The 23,115-nt window shown below is 41.7% G+C and overlaps 1 protein-coding gene across 1 annotated transcript; it reads left to right on the top strand.

The window, feature by feature from the left end:
- Positions 1-2,784: 2,784 nt before the first annotated feature.
- On the top strand, positions 2,785-5,413 carry LOC306961950 (uncharacterized protein). The gene is made up of 2 exons (XM_079554925.1): positions 2,785-3,055; positions 4,466-5,413. Exons 1-2 carry the CDS (start codon positions 2,809-2,811, stop codon positions 5,287-5,289), a joined length of 1,071 nt encoding a protein of 356 aa, XP_079411051.1. The 5' UTR covers positions 2,785-2,808; the 3' UTR covers positions 5,290-5,413.
- Positions 5,414-23,115: the final 17,702 nt, after the last annotated feature.

Raw genomic sequence — 23,115 nt, 5'->3', positions numbered from 1 at the left:
TGCAAACTGGGCTGGCAACGCTTCCTCTGTCACTGCCCACATGTGATCTATGTCTTTTCCTCCAGGTGCAGCCGAAAGAGGAGCCTTTGAGCGGCTCAGAGGAGGATGATGTCAAGAGTTTTGTTTTGGAGGGAGAGAGCGAAGGGAACTCTGACGAAGACTCAAAACCTCCACTGGATCTGACCGCGACCAGCACCGACACAAAAACAACCACAACAACTGCAACAGAGGAGAGTGAGGACGGAGGAGGAGACGACTGGATCCCACCGCGGGCCAACAACTGGTATGGAAGATTTACAACTGAACCTCTTAACCCCCACCTGAACGAGCACCTTTTCTACAGTTTGGGAATATAGCAATAAAAACGAGGATGAAAACACAACAACAGTGTGACCAGAAAGCCACAAAGAGCGGTAAAAAATGTGGCGAAAAATTTGCCGAAAATGCAACAAAGCAATGAAAAAAGGGATGAAAAGGCAACCAAAGAGCCACAAAACCATGACAAAAAGCACGTTAAAAAAGCAACAGAAACACGACCAAAACGGCTCAAAAATACGGTGGCGAATGTGGCGACAACGCAACAGAAAAGTTAGGATCAGTTTTGAAGGCCTTACCCCCAGATTCCACATTCTCCGTGTTCGCCCCGTTCCACTCCGCCCCGACCTCCGCCCCGACCTCCGCAGCAAATGCGCTGCTATTTTCAACGTTCAGAAACATTCCCATCATTCACTCCACCATGAAAATACGGATCGACTCTATTTTCAGCTCCGTCTGCGCCCCGTCAGCTCCGGCCGGATCAAGCCCCACAGTTCAGACCTGCACCAAACGGGGAAAACAACGGTAAATACCCTCCGAGCTGACTTTATTTTAACGAAAATGTCACTATTTCACACAAAATCACCTTGATAGCGGAGTCAACAATCACACAACCCGATTAAAGGGATATTTCAGGATTTTTGACATAGTGCCTCATTTCCTAGTTATCCAGAATGTTGCTGATTTCTGGAGATATTTTTTTTGTAATTCAAGCAGTTCTTATATTTGAAGAGTTTCGTGGCGCTAGGCTAATTCAAGGCTACAAACTGTAAATACACATTATTCCATTGTGTATCTAACCCATAAGTACAACTTATTACACATTGTTACAGAGCACATTACGTTGTACTAAATTTAGTTCGGTTCAATGTATCAAGGGGAGTGTAAAAAAGTGATACCTTTATTTCTTAAAGGAATAGGCCACCGTTTTTACATACTGAGATATGCTCTTACCTCACTTTAGACGTGTTAATATATCCCCGTCTGGTCTTTGTCCGTGCGCTCTGTCACGCAAACGGAGCACATACGCAGCCTCTCCCACATGTCATATAGCTCCAAAAAAGCTCACGATAGAAGCTACCAAGCTCTTCCACGTGTTAAATAAAGTTACGTGAAGTGTTTTCATGCGAAGTATATTTACACAGAAATGTAACGTGTCGATTTTATAAGCAGATAAAAAGGGGGACTATATTGTGAGGCGTAATGATACGAGGAGTAAAACGTCCGCGCAGTAACTCCTAAAGGTTATTGACGGAAGTGAGCGGGGGAAGTCTTTAATGAAAACACTTCACGTAACTTTATTTAAATAGGGAACACGTGGAAGAGCTTGGTAGCTTCTATCGTGAGCTTTTTTGGAGCTATATGACATGTGGGAGAATTTTACATTGGAAATAATTTTTTTCACTCAAGCTTGGCTGTAAATACTGTTTAAAGGGATGCTAGCCCGCAGTTAGCTTTGCCCGCTAGCATGTTATCTTCTTCTTCGTGACTCCATTAGTGTGTATTGGTGGCTCCGGTCCGGTGGCAGTCAAGTTGCAAACATGGTTTTCTGGCCAGAGACACCAGGGGGAGATGAAAGACCCTCCAATCATCCCATAAACACTTGTATTACCCCCACAGGGACTACCAAAAGGATTTATTAAGGTAAACACGTTAGAGCTGGAGCACTGGCGGAGAGAACCGGGACGGACTGAAGTGGAGACAGTGGGCCAGTGTTCATTTTGACAACATATTTTAATTTAGTTTTATTCTTAGTCTTTTGATGAAAATTTCATTTAATTTTAGTCCAATTTCAGTCAGCAAAAATGTCACTTTGACTAAAATTTAAGACTAAATATTTTAGTTGACGAAATGAATACTGCAACGAGGCAAAAAAAAACAAAAAAACATTTGGAACAATTTTTTTTTTTTTCAAGGCATCTGAAATGCAACTTTCAGGAAAAGGAAACTGCAGTGAAAAGAAATGTGCATTTAAGAGCAGATTCTTTGTATTTGAATATTTTAACAGCACATTTGACACTCTGAAGAAACAAGATCTGCCTTTGAATTGATTGAGGTGAATTTCTCCACTGTGTTTTATTGTTTTATGAATTTATAGCACGTTGAAAAACAGAATTTTAAAAGCCTCATCTAATACTAATCTAAACTTCTTCCCCGTGATGATGGTCATGGTTTCATCCTTTGTGTTTTCATCACATTTTTGTGGCTTGATCACACAAATAAAAACAACGCAGCCAAACGCGACAAAGAAGCAATGAAAACGTGATGAAAATGAGGTAAAAATGTGATCAAGAAATGATATCAAAAACAAGGAAGAAGCTTAGATGCATTTTGCAGGGCTTAGCTTTCAAATAAGGCGTGACACTGGCCTTTACGCTGTAAAGTGGAGAAGATTTTAGATTTGGGTAAAACTAGAAAATGTGCTCGGTTAAGGTGGGGGTTAAGGGGTTAAAACATGATACAACAAAACCCTTCATAAACAGGACGACAAAAATGGCTGCTGCAGAGGAGAGTGAGGAGGAGGAAGAGGAAGAGGAGGAGGAGGAGGAGGAAGAGAGCGATGAAACGGGGCCCGATGAAAAGAACTCTGACGACGACTGGACGCCTCCTCAGCTCAACACTCGAACTCTGACCAAAAGCAGCGACGAGCAGACGCCCAGAGCGTCCTCAGGAGAGGAGAGCGCGGAGGCCGGAGAGTCTTCCACACTGGCACATCTACAGGAGGTTTCTTCTCTTCTAGGTTGGTGCTTTTGCCTCATGACCTGGAGCTTCTGCGTTTACATCCCTAACAAATCATCCTGGCTTTGTTGATGCCTGTAAGCGATAACCTCAAAAGTATATACCTTTAACCGAGTGCAAATTCTCTTGTTCAGCTTTACCCAAATCCATAAGGTCACAATCACATTTGAACCTTTTTCCTTGCGTTGTCGAATTTTTGCCACACCTTCATCACTTTTTAGTTCTCTTTTTTGGCTTTTTGTTGCATTTTCATCACATTTTTGGTCAAGTTTTTGTCGCTTTTTCATCACTTTTTTTCAAGAATCTTTTAGATTTGGGTAAAGCCAAACTGGAGAAAATGTGCTCAGGTCAGGTGGTGGATTTAAACTGTCAGAAATGGTCCCGTCCGCAGGCTGGTCGAGTCTCGCTGTTGCTCTGAACACATCTAGCTTTTCCTGTCTTTAGTTTCCCTTTGAGCCCGGGTGGATCTTATAAATGAAGCAGGTGCTTGTGAGCGGTGGAGGCATTTGAAAGCTAAGTGTCAGTGTGGCTTTGATTCAGCTGTCCCATGCAAATCGGCCCTGGCAGATCGCTGTCTTTTATTGGTGGCGCCTTAAACACCACAGCACTTTTTGATCAAGCCCCAGAAATTACACGAACCAAACAGGAAGTCGGGCACCGGCCAGGGAAGAAAATCCTCTGAATTTTCAGAATCAACTTGGTCTAATCTAATCTTATTTAACTTTGCTAATGTAAACAATACGGCAAAAGTTTTGTTAAGTTTAGGTTGTTGGTTTATTTGGTTGGGACCAGTGCATGTTAATGAACACCGGATTAGACGACGGATGGCTAATTTCCATCCGTCGTCTCCCATGTGAACTCTCAAAAACACTCTTTCATCCTGGCTTTGTACATGTTTTATGTACAAGTCCATTTTCACCAGTTTGGCATCACCCAAATCTAAAAGCTCCTCGACTGGAGAGCAACAGTGCAACACCTCATTTGAAAGCTAAGACCTACAAAAGTGAGTGTAACATTGTGTCACCTTGGCCCTGCATTTGTCATGTTTTTTGTTGCTTTTTCATTCCTTTTTTGGTGGCTTTGCGTTTTTTTTGGTAAAAAAAAAAAAAAAAAACACTTTTTGTGGCTTTTCCATCGCTTTTTTCAGTGCTTTGTCGTTGTGTTTTTGGCACGTTTTGTCACTTTTTTGTTGCGTTTTTGTCCTCATTTTCGTTGCTATTTTGATGCTTTTCTTTTAAGCTTTTAGATTTGGGTAAAGCTCGGTTAAGGAGAAAATTGAGAGGCCAGACCTGTTCAGAATGGACATATGGCCAGTTCTTCCCCTGATCCTTGGTATTCCAACATGAATGACACCACTATCCCGCTGCTCAAATCAGGACTCAAACCCCTTTTTTTTCTCTATATTTTGCAGAGCACAAACCCGGGAAGAGGAAGCTTTGCACCGAGTGTGGAATGTTTTACAGGAAGCTGCCTCACGAGTGCGAACACAAAATCAAGCCGTTCGTCTGCAACATCTGTGGCAAGAGATGCGTCTCGGAATCCTACCTCAAACTGCACTACGGCATCCACATGGAGACCTACGAGCACGCCTGCAAGTACTGCTACGCCAACTTCAAAACCCGGGTGGACAAGCTGGCGCACGAGCTCATCCACCAGGAGCAGGAGGACCCCTACAGGTGCCCCAACTGCGCACTGACTTTCCCCTCTTTCAAAGGCCGCGCCGAGCACGCCAAGCAGCACCGGGACGAGAACCCCTTCAAGTGCGCCATCTGCGGGACCGAGTTCGGGGACAGGCCGGCGTTCCTCAGACACATGGTGGTGCACACGGGGGAGCGGGGCTTCAAGTGCCCCGTGTGCGGACGCAGCTTCAACCAGGGCAGCCATCTCAAGTCCCACATGCGCCTGCACACGGGGGAGAAGCCGTACGCCTGTAAACTCTGCGACAAATCTTTCACTCACAACGTCAGCCTCAAGAGCCACGTGCAGAGACACCACGCCGCCGCCAAACGGGAGGATACGTCGAGCGAAACGCAGGACACGGGAGCAGACGGGGAAACGGAGAGGAAAGGGGAGAAAGAAGGGAAGGCGGCGAAGTCCAAGTGCAGGCGGCCTCTGACGGGGCGACCTAAAGGGCGGCCCAAGAGAGTGGCAGCCCAGAACAGGAAACAGTCCAAAACAATCCAGGACAGTGACGATGAGAGCAGCGAATATGATTTCTCAATGTTTTATATGTAAGATCAACCGTTTCAAGACATTCTATGTGCCTATAGTAGATAATAGAGATCAGGGAAAGTCAAATCCCTATAAGCGAAGTTCACATCTCAACTGCACACGGGTGGGTCAGTCAGGCTCCTACATTTCGGCTTCTAAACGAACGGACCGTGACCACTGAAGTATATTGAGCCATAACCGTGAACCGTAAGGCTTACAGGCATTGGTGTAAACACTTGAAATTTGAAGTCGGGCTGGGTACCGTTACATTTTGTGTGCATATACTGGTACTTTAACTCAATGACTGCCATTGACGATTTGACAGACTAAAGAATGGACTTTTTTTTTTTAGGTGAAAGAAGAGAGTCTAATTTTTCGTTTGGTAAGTTTGGTAGACCTAGTACTATATTTTCTGTTTGTCTTCATGAAATGAAAAAACTCCGGCAGTGGGAAGCTCTCTGATTCGAAAATGGCTGGCAGTCAAGGAGTTAACAATACCGATACTTTTTCCGACACCGATACAAAAATATTTGTCATATAGAACCATAAAACTGATTGATAATGTGAATTTATTCTTTACCTTCTGTTGAATTTCTTTTACATTTGAATCATTTATTTCATATTTTTTTCTGTACCTTTCTTTGATTTCTTTTATTTGCAGATACCAGACTGGTTTCATTTAACGGTACCCAGCTCTAGTCTTAAGTGACATTTCTTGCACTCATTCATTTGGTCAATACCTTATAAAACCAAGGGAAGAGACAGAGGTTCTGTAAGCAGTAGTGGACCTTAGTGGACCAGGAAATCCACGGCGACTGGAAAATAAACCAACGTTCCAGAGATTGAAATGGTCCAAATCATGGCTTTTCACCGTCTGTGAATAGCACGGTTTAATGTTTGGTAGCCCGAGATGTGCAATTCGCTTATTGTTCATAGTCATGTTGTGTGTTCGATGGTGACTGAAATAAACCATCATTTCACTTACTCATTTTGGATCTAGACTATGGACAGTATAATGTAGTCAGTGGGTAGTTCTCAGTTCTCTAGATTGGAAGATGCGTGTTCCTACACTGTCTGAAGCACCGGTTACTCGAGTTAAACGTCCCAGGGGCCTCATTTATAAAACTGTACATGAGATTCTGACTATAAGAGAACGTGCAAACACAATTTAAACCACACGTACGGAGAAAAAGACTGGGATTTATAAAACCCTTCGTGGTTAAAAAAAAAAGGTAACGTAAACAAACTTTTAGTACTTTTTATAAAGTAGTATTTATTTAGAAGCACAGCACTTTAAGTTAAAGCTACATTTCGCTATGGTAATGCACTTTACAGTCTGAACACTTAAAAAAATGTGCCTTTTGGTTTATAGCTTTTGGACACATCACGGTTTTCTTTTTCAAGCGTTTCACAATCCGTACTGTAACGGTATTAAAGGGGGGTCAGGAGCTACAGAGTGGTGGACTTGTGCTTTGGACCAAGCCTCAGTGTGGCTCTGCAGGAGTGGGTCAGACTATGGTTAAAAACATCCAGTGGTTCTGCAGGGATCTTTCCTGCTTCTCAGTCGGCAGCGCGCTCGGGTGTCCGTGCATGAGTGTACGTGTACGTGCACGTCTTCACCACAGCAACGAAACAAAGCGTTTCAACATTTTACACAAAGCCAGAGATGGAATTCTTATTTTGTTCTTATCTTTGACATTTCTGAGGGAAATAAGGTAGAAAAGAGCAGTTTAGAATGTGCACCAAACTTGATTAAACATCACTTTTGGCGTTGAACAGTTGGTACAGAAGGTTTTGGCCTCATTTTGTTCATACGTGAGCTTTATAAATGAGGCCCCTGGTTTACTTGTTACTGTCTCTGAAACATCATGAGAGAGAGAGCTGATGTGTTTATGTATGGCCTCAAAGGATTTAAAATAAGAAGTCATGCATTATGTTGAAGGGGACTTGGAGAGGGAAGCTTCAATGACTTTTCCCAACTTTATATAGGGAAATACATTTAACATTCATTAAAAAAACAAGTGCAATTAAAATAATTTGTTTATTGAACAGAGGTATTTTGAGTTTCAGGATCATGAGAACAAGGAAATGTGGAAACGAGGCATTTCGTCTGAGTTTGCAGACCCAGAATTGTCATTAAACTCAATTTGAAGAATATTTCATGTGTTCTGTTGGTCCAAGCCGCTAACCATGTGACGATGTCCGGAGGTGGTCAGTAATAAAAGAAAGTGATGTTGAGTTTTTGACTCTACTTGACTGGTGTTTTGTTATACTCTGGAGCCTTTATAAGAATGTAGTGTAGTAGAAAGTTTTATATTTATCTTTCAAATGGAGTCGAGTAAAGGTACATTTCTCATTGTCATTCAGTAGCACTGACTACTTACCTTCCCAGCGCCACCTACTGTTCATAGAGTTTGCAAAGCTATTTTTGGTAACATAATTCAAATTTGTACTTTCTACTTGGGGACAGTGGGGTAAGTTAAGCTACTTTATGCTTTGGTGGTTATTGTGTAAAATGAGTATAATATATACAACATTTTAGTATTTACACATTTTTGGGATGTTTCCTCTTCTGAAAAAACAAATTTAACAGGAAATCTGACTCAACCAATAATCTGCTTTTCTACTTAACAAAATGACCTACAAAATATACATGTACATTTTCTTTTTTGTAACAATCATGACAAGTTTTTATTCTGGCAAGTTCACATCATGTAAAGATCAAACCTATAATCGTACATAAAAATAAAAATGTTTTATTTCTGAAATATAATGGCTGGTTCCACATACCCCGTTCCTCTGCTTTCACTGGCTAAGGTTTTTGCAGGGTTTCCGTGGGGGGCATTAAAAAGCATTAGTCATTTCACTAATTATGTAATTTAAAAGGAATTTGAAAGCATTAAATCGTATTCAAAATGGCATTAAATATTCATTTCTGAGGAACATTTTTCCATAACAACGGACACATACAGTGAGAACCAGATGTTTACATATACTTTATAAAAGAACACATTTTCCTCACTGACATGAAGCCAGAATTAACTTATATTTTTTTTAGGTCAATTAAAATACATCTTGTGTGGAGGAATGAATACGTACGGGATGAGGACATTTGGATTACGAATAAGCCGTCATCATGTTTATCTGCACAAACCCGTGTGTGCTCTGAATCAGCCACAAATCTCTGAACAGTACGATGATTACGCTTAATCTTTCATGAAATATCAAAGATTTTCATACCTAGTCCAAGACATTTAACTATTTCACGCTTTTCATCAGCAGAGATTCTTTTTCTTCCCCATATTGCTTGAAAATAAACTGGTGGTCTACTTAATAATGTGGAACGTCCTCCTTCAGGTGTTTTTCCATAAAAGGAAAAGGCCACTGTTTTTACATACTGCGATATGTTCGCACCCCTCCTGGAACCACCACCTTAATGTGGTGGAGGGGTTTGAGCACCTGAATGATCCTGGAAGCTCTGTTGGTGGAGGCTTCGTGCCCCTGGTAGGGTGTCCCATTGCAAACAGGTCCTGACCTGAGAGACCAACAGGCCCGGTTAGAACCATGAGGCCGTCCTTCTGTGGACCCACCACCTGCAGGAGGAGCCATGAGGGGCTGGTGTGATGTGATTTGGGCAGCTCCAACAGCTGCCCCCACCACCCGCTAACGGACAAGTGGAAGAAAATGGATGGATGGATGGATGGATGGATGGATGGATGGATGGATGGATGGATGGATGGATGGATGGATGGATGGATGGATGGATGGATGTTCTTACCTGAGCTCTGATGAGTTGATGTATAACTGTCTGGTCTTTGTGCGTGCACTCAGTCACGCAAATGTTAGAATTTAGCCTCTCCCAGCATACTGTAGGTATAGCTCCACACTGGGATGAAGTTCGGAGCGACCAAGCTCGTGCACGTTTTCATATGACTCTAACTGTATTTAGATACAGTTAGAGTCATATGAAAACGTGGAAAACCAGACAGCTACGCATCAGCTCATCTAAGCTCAGGTAAGAACATATCTCAGTATGGAAAAACGGTGGCCTGTTCCTTTACTCACTGATACTCACTGATTTCAAAACACCATCCATTAGTTTGATTTTGTTTTTATTATTTTGTTTTACCTTTATGACACTGAAATACAATTTTTGGAATAATTTGGAACATACTGTATACACCTGTAGGTGAAGATCCATTTTGCCGCACCTGTGTCAGTTTGTGTTGCCAGATAAGATGGTATACCTCCCTTTGGGGCATTTTCCTTTACTCTAAGCGGCAAACTCTCAAACTTCTGAGGTATTGTAGTAGACAGGCCTCCAAAGTTCTACTTGGTGAGTGATTTAAACAATATTATCATAATTTGAACTACTAGTACTAGAAAATTTCTCACACGTCAAGGATGTTGGTCTATTTTCACCCTCTCTTTTTTTTTGTATTCAAAGATGATGCTCGTCTGGACAGTCCAGGGCTTTGTGCTACTGTACCTCCACTCTGATGGAGAATGAATCCAAAGAGAGTATGTGTACACGTTCATCAGAGACAAACGTCTGGAAAGAAACTGTCATTATGGAGAAAAAGCTTTTCATAAGTGTGTGGATGCCATCAGAATTGACTATAAAAGAAGTCTGCACTGATTCATAAGTGATGTTCATGAGATACAAAAATACAAGCAAAAAAGTGTATGTATTTTTATATTAAGTATTTATTATACAATGACCATGTGTGGTACATTGATTGTGCACACTTGTCAAATCTTATAGTAGTGATGAGGCACTGATAAGCAATGCCTCAGCCGAGCTGTGTCACCAAGTGTATCACTTTAAGAAAAGTCACGTGACGTTTTATATCACATTACACCGAGCTCACACCAACGGCGGCGGAAGAGAAGAGAGCGATGAGCTTCCATTCATTCCCTATGCTGCTTGACGACTGGAAAGAAGCCTCCGGAAATACACAAAATCACAATCCCTGCTTTGGTCAATCTCATTAATTCACTCGGGACTTTATAATCGACAGATTTTCTTTGGCAGAACCATCTCCTAGTTTTGGAGTTTTAGACGAAACAATGGAAGATTATTGTGTTAAATGAAACGGGAGGGAAGCATTTGTTGTTGTTTGTATTAAAGATGTCTAAGTTCAAGAACCAGCTTCATGTATTTATTTTTATTATGAAAATATATAATCGAGATCATCACATCGATCAATATGAGAATACAATTGTGATTAATTTTCTTGCCAAATCGTCCAGCTCTATGTAAGTATTTGCAAATCATAGGAAACCAAGCTGAGGCACAGGTCTGTGCAATGGTCCCCACATAGGAAGACTGATGGTGTCGAGGAGAGGCCAGCCTTCTTCCACCGCAGGTAACAGGGTGTGGATCGGATTCAAGTGTGCGAGTGTCAGGTCGCAGATGACGGACTGATGGCTCCGCCCACATGAGGAAACAGACAAGCACAGAAACAAGAGCTTTCTGAAACACACTCCATTAACTGTAAAGGTTAAGGAAACACATTTCACACATTTTGTTCGTAAGTGTACTCCATGATGCCGTGATGAGGAGTTGTAAATGCAACTCAAAAACATCAGCATCTGCTGCTCTAGAAGCCATTCTGTTCCCGGTGCTATAACTACACTAGGGCTGTGTCTGAAACGAGCAGATTGGTAAGAGCTTTTACGCCAAACCAGATGTGCGTCAGTGTCCGCCATGGCAAGATGCTTCCGAATTGGTCTGTCAGTTAGGAAGGAGTTAGGAAAAGGAGCCTTGATGCTAACTATCATAGCCACTTTAGCATAGGGACCTCTGATGCTAACTATCATAGCCACTTTAGCATAGGGACCTCTGGTGCTAACTAACCGGTGATTAGGAGCTATGTGCCATCCCATAAGCCACTGCACCAAACCCCCCCACCCTCCTCGCCCCCACCCTCGAGTGTTTCATGCACAACCACTGTTGATTGACAGGAGCACATTTAATTATAAAAATAATAATAATTAAAAATTAAGATTCTGCACAAGCCAAACTTTATAAAAGTGACAAAATCCATGTTGTCGTCCCCACAGCTCAGTCACATGTCAGTGTTAAAGAGTAAAGTCAGTAAACAGATTAAATGCTTTTGTTTTCATTTAGTAGAAACTTAAGCCACATGGATCATTTGCTACTGTAGCTACAGTGGGGAAAAAAAGTATTTGGCCAAAATCCAATAGAATGTCTATGTGAAACTGACCAAATACTTTTTTTCCCCACTGTATATGGAACAGCTGTTGAAATAAAATAACACTAAAGGAAAATGTATGGATCATTTGGATTACTTTTCTCCTTAAACGTCTTTTTTTGTACACTATGTTGTTGTTGGACACTATACAGTAGGGGGCGACATGCACTTTTGTTTGGCCTGCACTCCACCTATAACTTTAAAGAAGAAGAAAAACCTGGAACCGCCACCTTAACTTGGTGAGGGGTTTGAGCGCCCGAATGATTCTGGGAGCTCTGTTGTCGGGGCTTCGTGTCCCTGGTAGGATCTCCCATGGCAAACAGGCCCTAGGTGACGGGTCAGACAAAGAGCGGTTCAGAAGCCCCTTATGAGAGACCAACAGGCCCGGTTAATCGTGAGGCCGTCCTTCTGTGGACCCACCACCTGCAAGAGGAGCCATAAGGGGCTGGTGCAATGTGATTTGGGCAACTCCGACAGCTGCCCCCATGACCCGGAAACGGAAAAGTGGAAGAAGATGGATGGATGGAAGAAGAAAAACAGCTGTTGATGATGTCACTTCCCTTTCCCCTGTTTAAGGACGGATGGATTGTTCAAAATGCTGCTGAAGCTCTAGTTCACTAACTGCATAGAGATCTAACAGTCGATCCCAATGAAAGGTTAAGGAGTTAGTTGCTAGTGTTAGTGCTTAGAGGCTACAATTTGATGTTTCAGACGCAGCCTTGATGTTATTGACGTCTCAGTGACGCAGCGATTAGAAAGCCTTGGCTCATCCACTCAAAAAAGTGAAGCGCTAAAACAATTCTGGCATGTTTCAGTGATGCACAATCATGCTATATGAAAGATGTACCTGAGGTATAGCAGTAATTTAATTTATTTTGTCTCTAAAATGCTTATATTGCAGACATCATTATTCTTTTCACAGGGTTCTCCCAAATATACAGAACTATGTGGAGGACATCGTCCCGCTCTGCACTGCAATAGAATTCAAGGGTCACTTCAGACTGTCACATGATCACCAAGTGTGGGATGGATTTAATATGTCAACAATTATCAGGGAGTGAACCAGGGTTACAAAAAAAGAGTGGCTTTATCACCTTGCTTCTCTGTTGTGCCTTGTTTCTCTGTCAAATGTGTGATGTTCACTTTCAGAAGGTGTCATTCCATAGCTATTACCACTACAATATACATGATAAATGAAAATATATGTAACGTTCTATTCACCTGTCTCTCACAGGCACTCATCGCTGCTCTTTTGCCCCATTACTATATCACCACACAAACAAAAATACCTTTAACAAAAAGTGTCCTGGCCTGTCCTTGGACATTGACCAACCAAGAATCCTATCGAGGAATATCTGACCGATTTGGTCAGGAAGCAGGTTTCCCCAACATGTCATATACCAATTTTAAACCCCAAAAATATTGTTTTTGGTTCTAAGGTTTCTTTGTCCTATACTACAACAGAAAACAACTTCATTAATGTACTCAGTTTTGCACTCATGACAGAGGGTTCTGCCACATCAGAGGTCGGCCAAATGTTGGAAGATGACGCCCCAGGGACTCCATATTATTGGGGACGACCCACTTTATCCCAGTTATCTCTAGTATCCTATAGAGATAATGGCCATTTGACACGCAGGACACACTTTCAATCTCAAACTCGATACTGCTAGAGTAGCAATAGAACATGCATTTGGTTTGCTTAAAACAAAATTCAGAAGACTAGTGCTCACCAATGAAGAATCAAATTAGTGAAGCGGTGAAAATATGTTGCAGACGATCACCCTGGCAACCCACTGGATGATGGTGCAGATGATGATGATGATGATGCTGGTCTCTACCCACATCATCTGGGACCTGAAGATGAAAACCCCAATAAAGATCTTCGCCCATCTGTTTTGTTTCATTTGTGTCATTAATTGATATTTTGTTGAACAAGTAAACCATTACAGTGAAAAGCTGCTGACGTTAGCTGCTTAGCTTGAGCTGTTAAAGATCGATAGCTTCTTATAATCCATTCAGGTAACATCCATGTGAAATAAAAGGGATCTGACTGCCATGCGTGTGTATGTCATCATCACTTCCTGCTAAACTGAAGACTGTAGACACCTGTGCACTTACAGCCTCCTGAAACACATGAGATCAGCATGTGTTTGTAAAGGTTCCTCCTGCCGATGACCAGGCTGTAGGAAATTATAGATCCAGTGCGCTGCGTAAGTCAGAGGTGCAGACAACAGCTACCGACTACATGTGGGGGGGTTCAAGAAAAAAGGTCTACTATATAGTGTGGGTCTATAGTGAATGACGGGTCAGGGACGAGGGTGGACATTTTTTTTGTAAAATCCCCTAATCTCAGAACATGAAATGCGGAGACTAGCGGAGGCTCAGGTTAGGGATGGGCGATACCACTTTTTTGGAATCGATACGATACCGATACTTTTGGGGTCATTTTTGTCGATACCAATATCGATACCGACACTGGTCATTTCATGTGGGTGAATGTATTTCAATCAATGTACATCTCTAAAACTGGTTATTATATATAATTAACTGGTCAGTTAATTATTACAATTATATTACTTTAACTGGTTAATTAAACAATACTAATGTGAAATTGAATACATAAACAACATTTAAATTAATACTTAAATGACAAACAGAACCTAAACCAGAATGATATGCCCGGCTCAGTTCAATCCTTTGCTGTTGTGGACTGTTTTGGCTCAGAACAAAGAAATAAATCATCCTTTTGTGTTGATATTTGCTGCCCCTCCTTCTTTTTACATATCGTTAGCCACATAGCATAACATAGCATAAGTCATTTTGTATTGTTAAAATGGCAATAAGAGAAAAACAATGCGTTTCCTATAAAACGTCTTTTTACATGTTTTCCAAAATCAAAACAAAAATGAGTTATGCTATGTGGCTAACGATATGCAAATTAGTATCGATACTTTTTGCCCAATATCGATGCTTAAAAAAATAGCTGTTTGGTATCGATATATCGATTCTTTGGTATCGATCCGCCCATCCCTAGCTCGGTTACAGTTAGTAAATAAATAAATAAATAAATGCCCATAAATCTAAGTAGAAATAGAACCTCAAATGAATAGACTTATCAAACCTAATAACAAAGTTACAACCTCAAATTGAGGGACGAGAATAACATTACAGACATACAAATTTGCTTATGTTATGACATCACACGCACAATCTCTATTGTAGAACATTCTGTCCATTTGAATTGACAAATCGTTATCCACATAGCATAAATGCCTACTCAATTTTGTTTTGATTTTAGAAAACATGCAACAAGACGTTTTTTAGGAAAAACGTTGTTTTTCTCTTATTGCCAGTGTAACAGTGTAAAATGACTTGGGCAGTTATGCTATGTGGCTAACAAAATGGAACTTTTTTTTTTTTTTAACGAAATGGAACTTGTGCATCCCTGAACTGTCGCCCCTCCTCCCTCTGCACCCGCGTTATGCTAATGAGCCCAGGTGAGAGAGCGGGGACTGTGGCCTCGTGGAGCCGCAGCAGCAGCGGCAGATGCGCGAGGAGCGGCGCGAGAGCCGGTGAACTGACCCATGGTGATGACGCGCGTGGAGAAGCTTTGAACCGCGGGACTTTACTGAACCGATGGAGCCGCGAGCGGGGACCACGAGGACTCTGCTCATTGGCCTCGCGCTCGTTTATCAAGGTAAAAAAAACTACAGTGAAAACTTTAGAATGGCTGCGGGAAACAGATATGAAAATGTACATATAGCTACAAGAACATGTAGAATGACTGGTTGCATGGACATTATTATTAAATTAATATTGAAAAATAAGATTTAAAGATAACAGCCTCGGTAACAAAAGGGTTACGATTAGTCTAAAGCAGTGTTAAATGGTAGGCTATTAAAGCTAGCAGAACAAGTGAAGATTAGCCTAAACAATATTATAGTTTTAGTAAATCATAAAAGGCATATGACCCAGCTCTTTTGTATCACGGAAGGACAGACATGTGGATATAGCCAAAGCATACAATGGAGATAGAAGTCGTCTCAAAGGTACCAAGTTACCAAGAAGTGTACCCAGCTGAGTTCAGAGAGAGAAGTGAAGTCCAGACCTCCGTTGACAGTTCCCCTTTATCCCAGCCTTGCCCTCCTCTGAGCAGAGAGGGTCACTGCCTATCAATGAGTCAGTTGTGTGTGGATATGTCTCTGTATTTTATCTGTATTTCACGTTATGTTCATAGTGACTCTGGTGATGACCATTGTCTAATCTCTCACTGACATGGTCTTCGTGTTCTGAAGCTTGTTCAGATTTAGTTCAATCCAGACAAAAGCCTCTAAAATGGATCCGTCAGCTGAAAAGGCAGACAGCTCCCTCAGAGTAATTTGACTTGAGTGGAAATAAAAGAAAAAATATACCATTTCTGAGTGTGTGGACATTTTCCTATATGCATTAGCATTACCAAATGTGTGGTATTCCCAAACGGCAGATGTTTGTCAAGTTATGTCATAGTTATGTTTTTTTTTACTGTGTGCAGCACCTAAAGAACGGGTTGTCAAACTGTGGTAAGGGTATATATAACACCGTGGGCTGCTTCAGATGGTCCTCTGGCTCCTTTGCATCATTTAGAGTAAATCTTATCTTATTTTAAACTTTAGAGCTGTGGTCTGTTCATAGACCAGGTTGAGAATGTATGAGAACCACTGCGCTGTAGAAGTAAAGCGGATTGGAAATTGAAATGAAAAAGTATTGTTTTTGAAGCATGGCTCAGACTCTGGCAGATGGATGGTCCGCTTGTTTCGCTGGTTTGCCGGCGGCAGGTGTCTGCCTGAACAGCTCCAGAGGCGGGGGCTGCTGCTGAGGCTGTGTGCCTGGGATAAGGCGCTTTTGTTGTGAGATGGCTGCGTGGACCACAGCTGCTTGGTCCTGCTCATTTGACTACACTGTGTTCAATGGATAAGGAATATCTGTCATTTATTGTTTAGGCTAGCTGTTATACTGTTGTTTCATGTTAAAGCCACGCTGCGGAACATTCCTGCCTATATTATGCTACGTCAGCTAAATAAGCAGCTAAACTACTTTAAGGCGAGATGCTGCAGGTGGCCCACTTACACAAATGGGATGATCTCAGCAGAGTTACGACAGCGACACACGTGTGTTTGGCGTGAATAAAATCAGCGGGGGTTTTTTTGGAGCTCGGTGAAGCTAGTTTTGGGCGATTGCGTTTGTCGAGTCAGCGTCTTTCTGTAGCAGCACAAGGAGCGCTGTGATTGGCTCAGATTGACCAGCAGCGCATCAGATTGTTGAAGGAGAATTTTTCTTCAGAGTTGGAAAGTTTTTGGACTCGCTAAATTTGACTTCATCCCTTGCACAAATTTCACTTCCACCGTTTCATCAATTACCCTAGGTGCATTGAGTTGCCTTGTGTACGAAATGCGCGGTATAAATAAAGTTGCCTTGCCTTGCCTTACCCTGATAAATGTACAAACTTTGTGATGGAAAAAGAAATAGAAATGATCTCCCAGACACTGCACCACACGCTGTTTGATGAGGGACTGAGGTGTTTCATTGACAACCCACAGCCTTTTAACCCCTTAACTCCCACCTGAACCGAGCACATTTTCTCCAGCTTTACCCCAATCCAAAAGCTTCTGGAAAAAAGGTGTGAACATAGCGACAAAACTGAGACTAAAACAAGGATGAAAATGTGAAAAAAGTGACAAAAAATTGACTTAAAAGTGACAAAAATTTTACAAAAAATTTACAAAAAATCACAAAAATTAACAACAATTTGACAAAAAAGTGAGAGAAATAAAATGGACGAAAAGTGACAAAAAATGGACAAAAAAGTGTTAAGAATTTGACCAAAAAATGTAAATAATTTGACGAAAAAGTGACAAAAAAGTCTCGAAAATTTGACAAAAATGAGATGACTGCCCAACAAAAAAAGTGATGAAAAAAAATCTGATAATGTGAGGAAAAAGATCAATTTAGTTTTGTAGGCCTTAGCTTTCAAATGAGGTGTTACACTGGCCTACAGGATTTGGGTAAAGCTGAACAGGAGAAAATGCTCTCGGTTCAGGCGGGAGTTAAGAGGTTAAACATTTCAAAGAGAGCCATAACATGATGTGCACGAGCCCCATGCAGCTGCTGGGGCTGGGCTGGGGTTGCATCAATGTGAGTGGAAGCCTGACAAATACTCACCCTGCCCCCCCAAACTGCAACCGGGCATTTTATTGGTGGGAACACACCATTAGCTTCAATGTCACAATAAAAAAAATGTACCAAACTCTTTACAATGCTCACAACACCAGCCAGCCGGAGTTTGGTACTTTCCTCCATTGAAAAGTCATGAAAATAAATGCTTGTATTTCTGAAAACTTTCTTAAAACTACTGCTACAAAATGGCGTGATATAGTGCTCTATAGGGTTAGGGTATAAGTCGGATCTTCAAACCGTCCTTTCTGTTTTTCAGCTTGTTTATCGTGGGGGGCAGAGAGAGTCAACCTCCAACAACAGATCAACAAGTGAGTGCTGGACTGAGACATTACCGGGACTAAACTGCTGCTAAACCGAGTCTGAACGTGGACTGAACGTGGACTGAACATGGACTAAGCGGAGACTCGGTGGGACCCGGGTGTCGGGGGGCAGCAGCGTCTGAGTCGGGGATGTTTTTGTGGCGTGTGAACAAACGTGTGGTTGTTCTCCTTGCAGTGGGAGTCTGGGGACAAAAGCGGAGAAATGGGACACCGCGGCCCTCGGAGACCAGGTAAAAACCAAGAGCCCGGTCCAGACGAGGACTAGAGAGGAGGAGCCGGCAGGACCCTCCCCCCCCTGAAACCACTGCTCCCTCTCTCCCTCTCCTCTGGGGGTGTCGAGGGAATATTAATGCTGCAATAACTGGAACCATCCCGTTATCTCACTTAATCTTGGCCTCCTGTTTACTGAAACTTTAAGGGAGGACAGGAAGTTAGCTGTTGTCAGTATCGGTGTGTGTCGAGTGGAACCTGGGCCTGTCCCGGTGGATATATTCAGTTCACGAGTGAGGATCATATCTGCGTTCACATCGACCTTTTTTTTTACTGTTTAGCGTGAGAGTGTGCTGTTTACTCTCAGTGAAACTCCGTAAACAGGTCAGAGATGATGCTTTCAGGGACCGGGGTTTGCACCGGAGACATCCCTCTACTGCCGGGCCACTGTCCCTATATCTATTGTAGGATTCTCATAAGAAATATCCAAGCGGTGACATTAATACAAGCTGGTAATAAACAAGAAGTCGTTTGGCTCAGTTGTAGCTTGCTCTTAGCGACAAACCCATCAGTGGCTCCCACACTCGTCTAGACTAGTTTATTCTTTTAAAAAAAAAACTCGAACCGCTCTCATGTGACTCACACCGCTCTGCTCCCAGTGAAAGGCGCCTATAGACTGAGTGTGAGTGCTGCAGAAGCGGAGTAGAGAGGAAAACTGAGAGGTAAAAGTGTGTATAGAGCCAATGGCCCTGTGCCACTAAGCCACTAGGATGCACCGGTTTGGGAGAAGTTTCCGACGCGTGTTTCAATGATAGATGAACCCAATACTCAGAATATATGGTTAAAAATGTCCTTTATTTTGCCTTGTAACATGGTCAAAAGACTGTTTCCCCTCACAGGTGCAACGCATCACGCCCCTTAAATAGGCAGAGGTCACACCTTTAACCTCTTAACTCCCGCCTGAACCGAGAGGATCTTTTTCCTCACGTCATCAGATTGTTTTTCCATCATGTTTTTGTAGCTTTTTTGTCATTTTTTCCATCAATTTTTTGTCAATTTTTGTCAATTTTTTATCACATTTTTGTAATTTTTTTGTCACATTTTGTCACATTTTTGTCATTTTTTCAGTAATTTTTTGTCATATTTTTGTCATTTTTTCGTACATTTTTTATCAAATTTTTGTCATTTTTTTGTCACATTATTGTTCTTTTTTTGTCAAATTTTTATCACATTTTTTTTGTAATTTTTTTGTCAATTTTTTTTGTCAAATTTCTGTCATTTTTTTGTAATTTTTTTGTCTATTTTTTGTGACATTTTTGCCACTTTTTCATCAATTTTTCATCACTTTTTTGTCACATTTCCATCATTGTTTTCGTCTCAGTTTTGTTGCTATTTCCACAGCTTTTTTCCAGAAGCTTTTGGACTGGGGTAAAGCCAAACTGGAGAAAATGTGCTCGGTTCAGGTGGGAGTTAAGGGTTTAACACAGCAGCGACACCTAGAGGCCAGGTGGTATATTTGGCCACTACAGTGTGTCAGTGACATAGTGACAGCAGCAGTTCATGCGATAATTTGTCGGTAACAAACTATGTTCAGCTGTTAAATATTGTAACCAGAAGGCAATGAAAATATGACCCCCGGGTAAATCATCAGAACTAACCCACTCTTCTGTGGAAAATTTTCCCACTACAGGCCACAAAATGATCCAACAAGAAACTGACGACAGACTTTATTGATTTAAAGCAGAGGCCACAGATTAGCGGACCAAGCAATGGCCGCTGGCTGCTCTGTGCCCTTGCTCCGCCATTGCAGTAGTACCTCCATATCGCAGCTAGTGTCCCATTGGAATGCATTGCGCTTTAGACACGTTAAAAACAACTTTAAAGCCTGGTTTCTAATTGTCTTACACTTTCTACAGCTAGATATTCCTCCTGTGATAACGCTGGGTTAGTCACAATTAAAGAAACCAGTCTGGTTTTCATTTTTAAATGTAGAAATCTCGTACTAACGAGGGTCGGACTGTTAGCATTGGAGCAGAGGCCGGGTCTACAGTGAAGATCCCGCCCTTATGCCCTTTTTAGGAACATGCTTTGTCAAAGCTGGGGAGGAGGAGTCTGTAAACCTGCCATGATTTCCCCCTCGAACGTGGTCATTGTGGTAAACGGGGAGGAGTGAGGAGGAGATGTCTATTCTTTTTAACAGTCTATGGCAGGGGTAGGCAAGTTTGCTTGGTGGAGGGCCGGTTTTCTTCATCGTCAAAAGACCAAGGGCCGGACCCTCCAATTGAAGAAATTGACGTAAAGCATCACTTTCTACATATGCCAGTGTTGTACATCATACACACTGTAAAAATGTCCATTTTAAATTAGACAAATGACTTAAAATCGCTTGAATAAAGTTTTTCTTGTGTTAAATTTGAGTAAATTTAAGATCAGATGAAAAGGCTAATGACAATCGAACAAATAGAAATCCTACTGGAAATCAGACAAATTAACTTTTACTGTAAAAAAACATTTCTTTTTCACTTGAAATGATGCAAAATAATCTGAATTAAGATTAAAAACGTGCTTGTTCCATTGGCAAGAATAGGTCTTATCTGCTCTAAGACCAGACCAAATCTACCCAAACTTTGAATTTAATCTCTTAATTCAAGTAAATTTAAGTCATTTCTTACTTTAGATGATTATTCTTTCAGGATTATGGCCTAAAAGGGTGCTCTGCTAAGACATTTGAAGGAATTGACAGTATTTTTCACATTTCTAGAGTACTTTAACATGCATTCGATCTCTGATTTGGGTCATAATATTTCTCAAAATCATCTCGAGGGCCAGAGTTTGATGATGGAGGGCCGGTTTTGGCCCCCGGGCCTGACGTTGCCTACCCTTGGTCTATGGGGTCTATTGGACTGAACCTCAGATCCGAACCTTGGACCGTAAATCCCCCCAGTCGAGTCGCTCTCTCTTGGTTTCTCTTTGCAGCAGAGCGGTAACTCCATCCCAGATAAAGACTAAACCAGGACTAAACCAGGTCTAAGCAGGGCTCAGTGTGAAGTACTGTGCAAAGAGGAGAAACACAGCTCTGCATTGGCAACCTTGTGGAGATCAGAGATTTGTAAGTTCGCTGACAAACAAAAGGCTGCCCCGTCAAACCCATGTGAATGTGATTTATGGTACACTTCGCCCTGATACCGATGAATTGATAAAAATCTGCACCAAAACCGAGAAAGAAGGGCTCCGTGTTCCAGGTCCGGTCCCCGTTCCCACACACCACACCCGCGCACAGGCACACGAGTGATGTCGAACCCACGCAGCCGTTATCTCCCTCATTCATAAACAGCCACAATGGAGGCAATTGTGGCTCCGACAAAAAGGAGAAAATTGTGGGTCAGAAATTGACCTGGGACTGAAACGCGACGCTCGATATTTCCAACAATAAATCACACTGTTGTTCTAAACCATAGTTACCGAGTCGAGGCGAAACAAGATGGGTTTGTCAGAGTTGGAGGAAAAGTTTGTCGTTTGTGTCAAATGTGGCAGATGTGACTCCAGGTCTAGCATTTGTCATTGTATCATTGTTTAGACCAGTGCTGAAAAGTTGATTGTGGGATCAAAAAGTATTAAGTTGGATTCAAGCCTATATTGACTAAATCGACTGTTTTTACTGCAGTTTTTCAAATACGGAAAAAATATGGCCTCATTCTGCCGTTTTGGATGAAACTTTCCATATTTTTTAGCTCAGAGGTTTCCCATCGTGTCCAATAAGCTCTTGAATATCAAAATTGTCTGTGGTTGATCGAATGTTTGCAAATATGCTCTGTGATTTTTTGCGTTTGTGGCATTAAAAACACTACATTTGATTTGCTGCCACCTATATGAAGCCTGGATTATCAGATCATCATTCATCACGTACTGCACAGTTTTTTGCTGTGATTTTCAGTCGTGGCGATGTTTGTATTGAGAGGTAGTGTGGTCAAAGCAGGTCCACACTCTTAATCAGGTGCAGAGTTATTATTCAGCTATTTTCCCGCACACCAAATGGAAAGGAAAAAACATCTGAAAAACTCTGAAAACCTGGTCAGAGGGATGCAGCACTCTTGATATGAAAAGAAAAGATGCAAAGTAAAGGTTAAAAGAAGCAAGCAAAAATCCATTATCCACCAGTGATACAATTATTTTTCAGACGCTGTAAGTAACCGACCTGAGGTGTCCAGAAGTACAAGGTGTTCAGTGCTGAGAGACTTTGCAAACGTGAGAAAAGTTTAAACCTGATCATTGTTGATAAAAGCACAAGATGTTTAGACGGGTTCAGGAATGATCACAGAGTTTTCCAAGTGTTTATGGACTGATGAGATCAGAGTGACTCTGGATGGACTGATCCATGGGATAGATCAGTAATGGGCATAAAAGAGGAGGGGCAAGTGAGCAGGTATAATTAAAGATGAGTTAGTTGGACCATTTCAAGATGAAAGTGGAATTGAAACACAACTCCCAAACCTACTGCCAGTTTTCAGAGGTTGCTTAAGTGGTGGTACGGGACAAAGTCCATCCAGAGTCACTCTGAACTCATCAGTCCATTAAACCTTTTAAAGATCAGAGGTGCCCAAACTTTCTGTCTCCGAGGGCCAAAATAAAAAAGTGCCTGTGGGTCGCGGGCCAAATTCACCGATGCCAAGCGTGAAACACATATAACTGCATATAATAATAGTTACTTTATTTTATTTTTCGATAGCCTTTACATTTAACAAATGTTAACTCTGGCAAAACCTAGTTGTTGTAGAACAAAATCAACAATTGTAGCAATATAGTGCAAAATGTAAAACGTGGCTTTATCTCATTCATTTGTTAACGCAAAGAAAATACAACATTAGATCATTTTGAAAGTGTCAGTT

This window comes from Gobius niger, assembly GCF_951799975.1.
Source record: "Gobius niger genome assembly, chromosome: 4".
Taxonomy (NCBI): Eukaryota; Metazoa; Chordata; class Actinopteri; order Gobiiformes; family Gobiidae; genus Gobius; species Gobius niger.
The sequence above is the reverse complement of the archived record's forward strand: the minus strand, read 5'-3'. Positions and strand labels throughout refer to the sequence as shown.